This window comes from Herpailurus yagouaroundi, unplaced genomic scaffold (assembly GCF_014898765.1).
Source record: "Herpailurus yagouaroundi ecotype Mexico unplaced genomic scaffold, PumYag 142, whole genome shotgun sequence".
In the NCBI taxonomy this organism is placed as follows: Eukaryota; Metazoa; Chordata; class Mammalia; order Carnivora; family Felidae; genus Herpailurus; species Herpailurus yagouaroundi.
The window spans coordinates 16,966,500-16,979,248 of NW_024412397.1; the positions used below are offsets into that span (position 1 = coordinate 16,966,500).

A 12,749-nucleotide genomic window follows, 5' to 3' on the forward strand; every position below is an offset into this window, starting at 1 on the left:
CCCCCCGAGGCAGCATGACGAAGTCGCTGGGTGAAAGGAAGGCAGGGAACACCGCCCTCATGCACGGGCCGGCTCTCTGAGCACCCACTGGCCAGCCCACCCCACTTTGGTCCCTCTAGCTACCTGTCCCTGTCCCCCCTCTAGCTACCTGTCCCTCCAGGCCACAGCGGCTTCTCCAGTCGGTTTTGACTCTGGTGACATCCACAGAGATCTCATTCCCAACCAGAGGGGCGGGGGGTGCCAGTATTCCTAGGAAAGCCTTTTCAAATCACTCTATTTTATTTCGGGGTGCGTGAGAGAGGGGAGAGGTCGTGCATTTCCACGAACTGAGAACGGCCAGGCTGAAGTCCTGCCTTTCCTCTCCTCCCCGCAAAAAAAACGCCCAGAGGGTAATTAGCAAGAAAGGCAACTTCTAGAGTAGGCAAATAAAAAATAAATAGAAATGGAGGACTGGCTGGGAGCCCCGGCGGATTAACTAACTAATTAATCCCCACAACAGTTTGACGAGGAACTAATTAATCCATTAAAGCGCTTTGAGGGGCCAAGGCCTGGCCAAGTGCAGGGAGAGGCTTCTCGCCCTTGGGAGGCTGCGGCCGAGAGCGGCTCTTCCCAGAGGCCTTCAGGGTGTACCCCCAAGGGGCACGTCCTTTCTGCATCCCAAGTCAGCCTCTCAGGCGTCTCTGCAAACCCGGCTTGCCGTCTCTCTGCCCAGAGACCCAACCAGAAGAAGGAACTCGGAGGGAGCCACGGGGCCCTAGAGCTGGAGAAGGCCCAGGAAATCCACTTTACCGATGGAGCACAGAGCATACACCTCACCCTGGCTCGCTCGTTGTACCCGGAGACAACCGATGTCTGTTTACAGTCGTTTATTCTCAGCACCCAGGCGAGGGGAATTCATAGTCTCCTGCAGGTGTTGACCTTCACGCCATCCGGGAGAGCTGCAGGTGTCAAAATCTTTCTAAAATCACATCGGTGAGGTCTGATGAAGACTCAGCGTTCGTGGGGCGCCTGGGTGGCTCAGTGAAGCGGCTGACTCTTGAGGTCGGCTCGGGTCACGATCTTGCGGTTCGTGAGTTCGAGCCCCGCATCGGGCGCTACGCACCGACGGTGCAGAGCCTGCTTGGGACTCTCTCCCTCTCTCTTTCTCTGCCCCTCCCCCACTTGCTCACGCTGTCTCGCTCTCTCTCTCGGATAAAGAGATATATCCCTTAAAAAAAAAAAGACCTAAGCGATCGTTTCATCTTTGTGTGAATTTGCACGCCCTTTGGTCACCGCCTGACAAGGTGGGAGAGCCCCAAAGTCTGCTGAGCTCTTTCCTATCCTTCGCTTTTCTAATGCTCTGTAATCTTCTGGGCCCCTGGCGCCCTGTGTGCCTCCTGCTACAACCTGATCTCAGAAATCATCGGCTACAGCCATCTGGGCATAGAAAGTACCCTCACCTTTCCCAGGGAAACTTCTTCTTTGGATTTTTCTCTCTACTTAAGACACAAAGGCCCCACAGCCAAAGGGGTAAAGGAATGTCTACGACCGGGTGGCACGCACTATACGTCGCTGCGGAACGGCCCCTCGTGGAGTCACAAAAGGAACCATGTAAGGCAAACTGTGACGGTCGCACAATAGGATTGAGTACCAGCCGTGACACAGCCGATTCACTTAATAACCAAGGGCTATGTGGCAGACATACTTCCGGTGCAAAGGGGGGAAGGTTGAATTTGACGTGATTCTGTGCCTAGTAGAAGAGGGGGAAGGGTCAAAGGTCAAGCAGAAGTCGCTACGGTGACGGAGCCGGGTCAGGCCACGGTGAGCCCAGCCCCCACCCTCCAGGGTGGGAACAGCCAGGGCCACTGAGTCACAGACTGCTTAAGCTCGCAAAGCCGCCCTGAGGCAGAGTCTACCAGTCGGTCTGTGATTCCCCGGCTTTGCTGGCACCGCAGGACAAGGAGGGCTTCTTAAAACCCGCAAGGCTGGGCTCCACCCAAGAGCTCCTGATTCGGGGGACGGCGGGGGGGGGGGGGGGGGGGGGGGGGGGGCCCCAGAGTTTGGCTTTCTAACAGGTTCCTAGATGATGCTGATGCTGCGGGGCCCGGGGACCGCTGCTGTGGGACGCGTGATGGGCCCAAGGTGCAGCGAAAGAGGGAGGGGCGCGGCGACCAGCCCCCACCCCCCCCAGCCCCCACGATTGCTACCGAGCCCAGGCTCCGCGGAGACACAGCCGAGCGTGCCATTCGCGTCATTCATCCCCAGCGGAGGGTCTTCCTGCTCCTTTTACTGTTCGTTCGGTGGTTCGGTTGCTTCCGCGTGGTTTCTCGAGCTCCGCGTTTGTGTTTTTTGCACAGAGTGAAATGGATGAGAACCAAATCCAGATGGCTGGAGATGACGTGGATTTGCCCGAAGATCTCCGGAAAATGGTAGACGAAGACCAGGAGGAGGAAGAGGACAAGGATTCTATTCTCGGGCAGCTCCAGAATCTCCAGAACATGGACTTGGACACCATAAAAGAAAAAGCTCAGGCCACCTTCACGGAAATGAAGCAGACAGCAGAGCAGAAGTGTTCTGTGATGTAAGGGGCGAGGCAGGGGACGGGAGGGACCCGGGTCGAGGGGGCGGTGACCAGTGTCCTATGGAGCGTTTCGAGAACATATACTTACGTGTAGCGAACACAGAAAAATCCATGTCGATACACTCTCCACAGACCCATAGACAACAACTCGATGTTCTGAATGTTCCCTGTAGAGCGCTTAGCTAGCACCTTCCAGGAGGGAACATACTTTCCTTTTAAGTTATGAAGTGTGGCCCAGGGTGACGTTTCATCCGTGAGCGACGCCGAACACGGATCTGCTTAAAGGTCGTTGGGACAGACAGGAGGAAACAACGCAAATGGTACTTCCTCTCCTCCTTCCTTTCTTAGAGGGGAGGGTCTCGCCCTCTCCCACCACTAGCATGGCTCCAGGCCCCTTGGGAAAAGATGTGGGAGGTCAGGGAGCCCCCTGGGATCCCAGGCTTCAGGCTCAGGAGCAAGCAAAGACCTCGTAACCTCTCACTCCCGGGCAGCCGGACACTGTTGATGCTCCCCATCGACTTTGGCCTTTGGACACTTCAAGGCCAAGGGGCAGTGGCAGGGACGAAATGAGACAGGAAGGTGGAGAATAGACTTCACCAGCCCTTTGCATCATTCTAGAGGCCACATGAAGAATGGGCTTGAGGGGGTGACGTGAGAGGCAGGGGGGCAACTGGGAAGGCTGTGGCTATTTCCACGTTCACCATCATCACCCTTTGCCTGAACTTGGTGATGTCATGGGAACAAAGTGGTGGATGAATAAAGAGCCTTGAGACATTAAATCAATCTCTGTGTGTGTGTGTGTGTGTGTGTGTCCTCTTTTTTCTTGCCTCCCCTGGGTCTCCTCCTTCGTCTTCCTCTCCTGTCACTCCCCGCCCCCCCCCCCCCCATAGACTAGCTTCCAACAAATCATGCTGTCATGCTGTGCCACGGTCTTCCAGGGCGTACACGGGTTCCTTTCTCTTAACGCTTGCTCCCTTTCAAAGGGAAGTGCTCAAAAGACTTGGAATATTTACCTCGGAAACACTTAGCGCTCTTTAACTAAAGCCAAGCAAACCCAAACAAAATACTAGCCTTTCGAGGAATCCGTTCAGTGAAGAAATAATGCTCAAAGACAGCGTCTATCAAGAGGAACTGCTCCACCAGAGGGAAGAGGAACTAGGACCACAAAGTTAGGGACTAACCTCTTCTATAACCGGAGCTCCTGAACGTGCCGTGGAAGACAAAGTTTCATGCCACAGAAATATGCAAATAAAACAAGGCATTAGGGTTTCAGGACCTATGATCCTTGGCAAAGTTTAGCCCCTCTTGAAAGTCCCTGGGAGAACACTGGTGCAATGTTGGAGGTTGATTAGTTTTGAAGTCCACTGTCATAGTCCATCCTGGCTCTGTAATAATACTATAGATTGGGTGACTTATAAGCCAAAAAAACAAACAAACCAAACAAACAAACAAAAAAACCACGTTTGTTTCTCATAGTTCTGGAGGCTGGGAGACAGATGAGGACCCTTTTCTAGATCCTAGAATTCTCATTTTATCCTCACACTATGAAAGGGGCAAGGGAGGTCTGTGGGGTCTCTTTTATAACAACACTAATCCCATTTGGGGGGGGGCTCTGCTCATGACCTAATCACCTCTCAAAGACCCCACTAACAATATCACCTTGGAGGTTAGAATTCAGCATGTGAATTTTGAGGGGGCACAAATTCAGGCCGCGGCATCGTGAGTTCGAGCCCCGCAGGGGGCTCCCAGCTGGGCGTGGTGCCTGCTTGAGATGCTCTCTCTCCCTCTCCCTCAGCGCCCTTCCCCGCTGGCTCTCTCTTTTTCTCTCTCCCTCAAAATGAAACAAAACCATGCTTGTCTTTCATCAGCACTGGCATGTGAGTTGTGATCTGTGTTATAGCAGAAACTTTAAAATATTCACCATTTGTAAAGCTCCAAGATAATGGATAAAATGTGTTTTCAGTCCAGGGCCCCACTTCGCCCCATAACTCATGGAGTGAGTGAGACGGACGAGTGACGCATGTGGCCCTGTGTTTATCTGCTTCATTGTGGTTGCCAAATCAGTCCACAGACTAGCTACAGAAGGGCACAGAAGACCATTCTGTTTTCTCGTAAAATGCAGCCAATGCCGACAGGGAAATCGCTAAATTGGCATTTCACCTTGACCATCAAAATTGCTCTAGTGCCCTCCCGTGCGTGTCTCAGCGGAGCTGCGTAACCACTAGAAGACTCCACCGTGGTTGTCTGATTCCTTAAAAAGAAAAATACAAACCACAGGGGTGCCTGGGTGACTTAGTCGTTGAAGCATCTGACTCTTGATTTTGGCCCAGGTCACGATCTCCCAGTTTGTGAGTTTAAGCCTGGCCTCAGGCTCTACGCTGACAGTGTGGAGCTCTCTCTCCTCTCTCTCTGCCACTCCCCCACTCTCACTCTTTCTCTCAAAGTAAACAAATAAACTTAAAATGCAGACCACATACGTATGGGGTGGGGGCTGGGAGGGCCTGTGTTGGCGCATTCGGACGGCCTTTTCCCCCTCTAGATGTGGGTGGTATCTGTGCCTTGTGATGGTCACCAAAGGGTCTCCTGTCACCAGAGAATCCAGTAATTGTAAAGGACTAGGAGGGAATCTGTTCTAAACTCCCAAAAGTAAAGGAACAACGGAGCCTCTTCCCTAAAGCCCAAACTGAGCCTTATCTGGAAGCCTCCAGTGTACAGAATTTACTGCCTACCTCCCCAAGAGAATTCAGCCACTAACCCTTCCATTTGTGGACACTCTGAATTGTTAGAAAACCCTTCCTTGTCTTACGATGAAATTGGCCGCCATCTTGGACCCATTTGTCAAGGTTCTGTTGTACAGAGCTGCACAAATATGCCTGAATCCCCACTCGGGGCCTTTGATGATGTCCCCCCTCAGTTTTCTTTCTTCCAGGTTAAGATATCTTTGGTTCTTTTCATCAACTCACACCACACGGCGTTGATCCTGTTAACCCACCAGGTAATCCTGCTCGGTCACTGTCCACGACTGAAGCCAGCCGTGCACAAAACGGACTCTGTCACCTTCTACCCTCTGTGGCCACCGGACTCGATGCTCGCAGCCATTCCTTGGTGCCAACTGGTAGTCGAGAAATAAGATTCGAGTTCCAATCCTGCTAGTGTGTGACCTCGAACAAGTCATTTATCTTCCCCGGAAATTCATTTTCTCAATAGTGAAAATGAAGAGGCTGGATTACTTTACCTTCTGCGATTTATTCTATGGCTTCAGGGTGGTCAGTCTCAACGATCTGTTTTCCTCGTGAAAGAGAGCACATTAGCCCATTGTTTCTGTCACAGAACTAGGTTTCTGCCCCTTTACTAACTCCAGCTGAGCAAAGAGACAACAGGCCCCAGGGGTAAAGAGGGGAGAGAGGCTTTTGGTAGGTTCTAGAAGGGAGAAGAAAGAGTCAGACACCTAGAGGGCTGTCCATGAAGAAAAGTCTAGAGGCCCAGGGAGCATATCTAGCCAGGTAGAAGGGACTGTAATGACCCCTTGGGAGAAGGGCTGAAGAATGAATTCCAAGAAGACAAATTCAATGGACTTTCCAATTTTGTGTAGAATTACTCCAGTCCTCAATTAGCCAGACACCCGTATAGCAGAAGGAAATAGGTGTTCTTTTGAACAAAATATTGACATAGCAACCTTGGTTATTCGGGGACCAAGTAATCCAGTTTGTGAGTTCTAGAAGCACTTCAGTGCCCCTCCTGACACTAGAAATCTGGCCAAACCACCTCTTCTTACAAACAGAGCCATCAGAGAGACAGGGAGAGGAGTGAGATTAAAAAGGAACAAACTGTGTGCTTGCAGCTTGTGATAACGAAGGATTAGCTCCTCGTGGATTAACCCCCCCTGCAGATAACAACTTTAAACTCTTGACCAAATACAAAGAAACAACAGCCTGAAGGCACCGGAGAGGAGCCGAGAGCGGGGCCACACTGGAAGGGAATTGACTCTACACTTGGAAGAAGGAAAAAGCGCCAGTGAGTTTTCCTTTGTTTACCGGTTTCATCCGGAAGGCAGACTATGGTGGAGCCAGGGAAGACCCCTCAAACTCTGAAAACCTGCAACCGTATTGCCTCAAAAAGCCGGCAGAATCTGGGGTGACCCGCAGTAGCCATAAAGTGAAGGAGCAATTCCTAGAAGGGACAGAAGCATCATGGGAGGATGGTCCTAATTCTGCATGTAAAGTCTATTCAAGATCCTGGCTAATCCCCGATTTGTACGTGCATTAGCAGACTCCAGGCAGCCCAGTTAAGGTCAAACAACTGAACTAAGAATTCTATTCCTGCCCACCTAGGGGAAACAGTCTGGGGTTTGCATCTAGCCAAGTTTGCTGAAGGTTGAACAAACAACCCAAGATACTCTTCGTGAAAACATAACACAGCAGAGTAAGTAGAAGGGAGGAAACGCTAACTACAAGAGCACAAATCAATGAAATAAAGCAAGGAAAGCAGACGATTATTTTTTTTTAAGAAAGCCCAAAAGTGAGTTCTTTAAGGGGATCAACAAAATTGATAGGTGCTAGACAGATCACTCGAGAAAAGAAGGAAAGAACACAAATTATCAACATCAAAACCAAAACACGGCATACACCTGCAGATTCCTACAGATGTTAACATTTTAATAAGGGAGCGTTCTAGAGAACTACCTGCCCAAACATTTGACGACTCAGTGGTCTCGGTTTGAACCTGACAAATTCTCGGAAGAAAATACACGTACAAATCCTGACACCAGATGAATAGAATAACCCCATGTTTATTGAGGAAACAAATAATTCTCAAAATCCTATTCACAAAAAATATATATAAATTTATATATATATACATCCCAAATTCCAGTCTTTTGCCAGGTACAAATACATGTCTAGAATTTACGTAAATATACATTTAAAACTTTCACCGCTCAATAGTAAAAATTGTTAAAAACAAATACATAAAGAAAGGGAAAAGATGTGAGCAGATATCTAACAAGGGAAGCATATGAAAAGGTGCTCGGTGTAATTGTCAGGGAAATGAAAATTAAAAGCAATTTCAAAACGACATACTACCACAGACCCACTAGATTGTGTAACGTTTAAAAAGTTTTTTGACGTTTATTTATTTATTTTTGAGCGAGTGAGAGAGAGAGAGAGAGAGAGAACATGAAGGAGTGGCAGAGAGAGAGGGAGACACAGAATGCAAAGCAGGCTCCAGGCTCTGAGCTGTCAGCACAGAGCCCGACGCGGGGCTCGAACTCACGGACCGCGAGATCACGACCGGAGCCGAAGTCAGACACCCAACCGACGGAGTCACCCAGGCGCCCCGATTGTTTACCATTTTAAAAAGTGACAAGTGTTGGCGAGGATGTGGGGCAGTCGGAGCTCTCCTGTGCCGCTGGAGAGAATGCAAAATAGCACAACCAGTTTGGGGAAAAGTTCTGTCAGTTTCATATGCGAGTAACAGACTAAGCAACTACACTACCCTCTGACTTAGCATTTCACCCTTAGGATTTGAAAGCACATGTCCTCAAAAAGATGTGTCCAAGAATGTGGAATCAGCCCAGGTGTCCCTCATCAGGGGGATGGACACACAACCACGGAATGAATGAAACACCAAGCAATACATGAGTTGAATGAAGCATACAATGAAACACCAAGCAATAAAAATGAAACGTACGCAGGGCTGCCTGAGTGGCTCAGTGTGTTAAGCGTCCCACTCTGGATTTCGGCTTGGGTCAAGACATCATGGTTCATGGGGATCGAGCCCCGGGTCGGGCTTTGCACTGATAGCACGGAGCCTGCTTGTGATTCTCTCTCTCTCTCTCTCTCTCTCTCTCTCTCTCTCTCTCTGTCTCCCCCTCCCCAGCCCGCTGTCTTTCTCAAATAAACATGTCTTAAAAATTAAAAATAATAGGGGCGCCTGGGCGGTGCAGTCGGTTAAGCGTCCGACTTCAGCCAGGTCACGATCTCGCGGTCCATGAGTTCGAGCCCCACGTCAGGCTCTGGGCTGATGGCTCAGAGCCTGGAGCCTGTTTCCGATTCTGTGTCTCCCTCTCTCTCTGCCCCTCCCCCGTTCATGCTCTGTCTCTCTCTGTCCCAAAAAATAAATAAACGTTGAAAAAAAATTTAAAAAAATAATAATAAAAAGTAAAAAACTTGTATCACGGAAAAAGTTCAAACCTAACCAAAAGCAGCATTGCAAGTATGCTAAGTGCGCGGGTATCCGAGTTCAGCTTCTTTACCCTACTCTAAACTGCTGCTCTCCTGGAAAAACTGTGTTGTCAACCCCATCTATAAACTGAAGACCTCATTCTTCGATGGTGTCAAATTCCTAGAGCTGTAGAAAGATAGCGTACACGCGCAACGTGATGCTTGCTTGCTTTCTCAAGTCATTCCAGAAAACTTTAAAGATCTCCCAGTTGTCTTTCTTTAACGCTCACTCCTCTGAGTGACAATGCACACGTCCTTTAGTAAGTGCGGTAAGTTCCCGACAGCTGAATGAAGACACTTCCGGGGAGCGTCTTGAAAACCCTATGGAAAGCATCTGGTGGTTCAAAGGGGCTAATTAGATTGGTCAGGATATATAAGATCAGCATTTTTAAGGCTTAAGGGGTCAGAGGAGAAAGTACAATAAAAATTTGCAAACAAATGTCTATGACGTGGCGGGGGGCTGTAAAAGTAGAGCACAGCTAATAGTCCGCGGGACCATTGCAGGAACCACTTTGGAAAAAGAATGGCATCCTTAGGATGGGGCACCCCGCTAACAGCGAAGCCCGGGGTGGGGGCGCCCCCGGGCCTGAGCCTGGTGGCTGCGGTGGCTGTGGCCTTGCATGGAGCCTGTCTCCTCATTCGATGAACACTCACATCAAAGACAGGGGAGGAAACCCCAGGCCGCGCTGATGCTAACGAGACTGGAGTGGCCTGAACTGACTTTTGAAAGCGATCAAATGGTCTCTGTTGGCTATTTAGGAAGGAAAGCAAAGCAGTCGGACGTTTCCCAAACACCTGGGAAATAATTACTCTTTCAAAAAGTTTCCGATGACTGATCCTCGGAACGTGCAGAAATATCTACTTGTGCCAATTAATAGCTGGGTGCAATCAGACAAGTTTCTTAACCTGTTTCCTCATCTGTAAAATCTAGTTCCTTGCTGTTCTTCATTAAATCAACCACCGCCATGTGTCGCACGTGTGCAAATGCTAGGGATCCAACAGACGAGGTCCCTATTCTCCCGCAGCTTACATTCCAATGAGGGGAGACTGGTAACAAACAACTAAACAGACAATAAATAAGATAGTTTTGGAGAGTGGAAGGTGCTATAAGCAAAAATAAAATGACAAGAAGGGTCATGTGAACATTTGGGGGAGAATATTTCAGACAGCGAGAATAGGCAGTGCCAGGGTCCTGAGGCAGGAAGGGGGCTTGGAGAATTTCAAGAGGAGGCAAAGACCAATGCGACTGTAGTTCCGTGAGCAAGTTGGAACAGACAGGAGAGTGGCCAGAAGTGTTCTATGAGAGGTGTCACGTAAGAAGTGGGGAAGGGGGAAGTCTTGACCTCATAGGGTGCTGTGAAAATGAAATCAGAACTGCCTTCCTGATAAACTGTCCTTTCAAAAAGAAGAGGGGAGGAGAATCCCGGAGATGGCCAAACTGAGTGCGCGCAGGTTAAGGCTGCTGCAGAATGGGCATCCTTGGATTTGCCTTCTTAGCACTCTAAAGAGGATTGATGGGTTTCAAGACCATCATCCCCTTGAGATAAATGTCTCTGTGCTTCCCCTAGACACTCTGAATTCAATTAGTTTAATTAGAAAACAAGTAAAGAGGAATTATCCTAATATAGCTTTGCGCCTAACAACTCCAGAAAAGCCCATTTCTCCGGCAGAAATCCAAGTTTCCGTCTCGTATTTACATATTCTGAGATAATGATGCAGATGTTCTATTTTGCTGGCAAGAAAGGTGGACATCTCTTACCCAATAGATCATATATTAGCTTTAATCATAATAATACTTTCTGACTTCTTCGCTCTTTAATGAAGTAAGAACACTGGTATGTGAGCGAATATTTTGAACCCGCTAATGGGGGCTGGGGGAAGAGGAAGAGGGAGAACGCCTGGATTTTCAGCGTTTGCCAATTTCTGTGGTGAAAATATTCCCACTATGACTCATTTCAAGCCACTAATATGACATCAGTGAACTCAGAGCTGGGAAGGAAGACTAATCATCTGCTCTCACAAGCCACTGGAGCCTGATGCTAGCACGCCAGTGGATAGTTGTTTGCCCAAATGGCCTGCAAATCTATCGCCAAGGGAATTCTTTTTTCTCTCTTACGTAGAGGCTACTTGGATTAGCATCAGCTGCAAAAGTAAACTGAGGACCCAGGCCGAGGCAGCTGGGTTGGTAAGTGATTAGGGAGGGTTGGTAAGTGATTAGGGAGTAGTATGAAAAGTAACTTCATTGCGTTTGTTCAATAAGCACGCTCCTCCAGGATTCATGCGCGGGCTTACTCGACTATAAGCGTGGGACTTCCAGGTGTGGGATCCTGAGAGCTTAGCGTGCCGGAGAGTCATAGAGGGTCAGGGAGTCTGGAGACTGGCCCCCAGTCCAAGCCTTGCCACAGCCCTTCTGTTGGGCAGATCACTTCCTGTCTCTAGGCCCTGATTTCCACATCTCCAAAGGAAAGTTTGGGGCGAGGACTCGGAGAGCAGACAAGGTAATCAACTGAGTTTTGCCTCCTAAGTCTTAAACATACGATCTTCTGAAATACCAGAAAACTAAATCAGAAACTAATCTTAAGTGCTGGTGTTCCTAAAAATACCGTGATTGGGAAACAACAGAAAGGCCAAAGGACAGCCTTCTTGCTAATTAACGGATGATCTCCAGAGAGCTGTGGTCTCTGTTCCTTCACAAAAGGAAGTCTTTCAAACAGCCTGTTACCCCCGGGAAACTCAGCAGCTCCCAGCTGCCCCTTGGTTTCACCTTGTGATTGGGTTAAATGTCTGTTACCGTCTGCCCATGTCAGTTCAGCCAGAAATGCCTAGATGATGCCCGTCGTTTCATTGGTATGTGTCTTTTAGCTACAAGTATATGAGGGAGTTCTTATTCGCCGCAGGATCCTTATATCAACATTTGCTTCAATTCAGTCTGAAAATCGTAGAAAATATTCAGAGTGCCACATTGAGTGGTAAACTGACGTATGGGATGTGTTTATCATCCGTGCCGATGTGATAAAAGTGTCCAACGATAGTCATTATTGGTTGTCTACTTGTAAAGATGGGTTTTCGGACAAGCATCTCTAAGAACATTTTCCTGACTTTCCTTCTGTTGTGCTTCAGGTAGGAAAATATTTCACGGAGTAGAAGATTTGGCAGTGAGAGAGGAACCAGCACCGAGCTGAAGAGAGAGTTGGGTGATTGTCTTCTCCACAATTTTCAGCGGCTTGCGTCCTGTGCCCATGACATACAACGTACCGTATAGCATAGCGGAGAATTCACGACATCAAAGGCACACAAAATAAATGGCACAGGGGTTGATGCTTAAAAATATATTTTTACATTAAACACTGGGAGTGAGTTGGAACTCTGGAACCGGAGCGAAAATTCCCCCAGCTTTATGGGACAACCGTGAGAAGTTGAGCGGTATCCTTTAATTTTTTTTTTTTTTTAGCATACCTGTCATCATTATAATTGACCAAATAAATTGTAAATTGCCCATCACCACTTTTTCACTCACACGTCCTCCAAACCCTGAACCGCAACGTTCCTATATCCTCTGACTACCAAGTGTTCTTTTTTTTATCTGCTAGTTCTCTTATCGCCACAGGAAAATTCACAACGCATGTCATCTAAGCTGACCATATTGGGAGGTGGTTAGATGGGCACGTTACTGAAAAAACGCCTACGTCCTGATTCCACCCGAAACCAGTTGTGCAAACTTGGCGAGTGATTTAACCTGTATTTCAGACGCCTTGCCTATAAAATGGAAATAATAATATTGTCTACCTCATAGGGTTATTGTGAGGACTAATTAGGTAATCCACATAAAGTACTCAGAAGAGTGCCCACAGGCATATAGTATTCAAAAACTAATAACTGTTTTATATATATATATATACATATATATATGATTTGTCATATATATGGATATAATTTGTTGAATTTCAGTGTGTGTGTGAATTCAGTGT

At 48.2% G+C, this 12,749-nt stretch overlaps 1 protein-coding gene across 1 annotated transcript in view; it reads left to right on the top strand.

Annotated features, from left to right (window-relative positions):
- Window positions 1-3,343, top strand: part of CPLX4 (complexin 4) — a 23,266-nt gene extending 19,923 nt beyond the window's left edge. The window contains exon 3 of the mRNA XM_040478670.1: window positions 2,337-3,343. Coding sequence (XP_040334604.1) covers window positions 2,337-2,564 — 228 coding nt within the window. The 3' untranslated portion in view covers window positions 2,565-3,343. The remainder of the gene's footprint in view (window positions 1-2,336) is intronic.
- The last annotated feature ends 9,406 nt before the right edge of the window (window positions 3,344-12,749 follow it).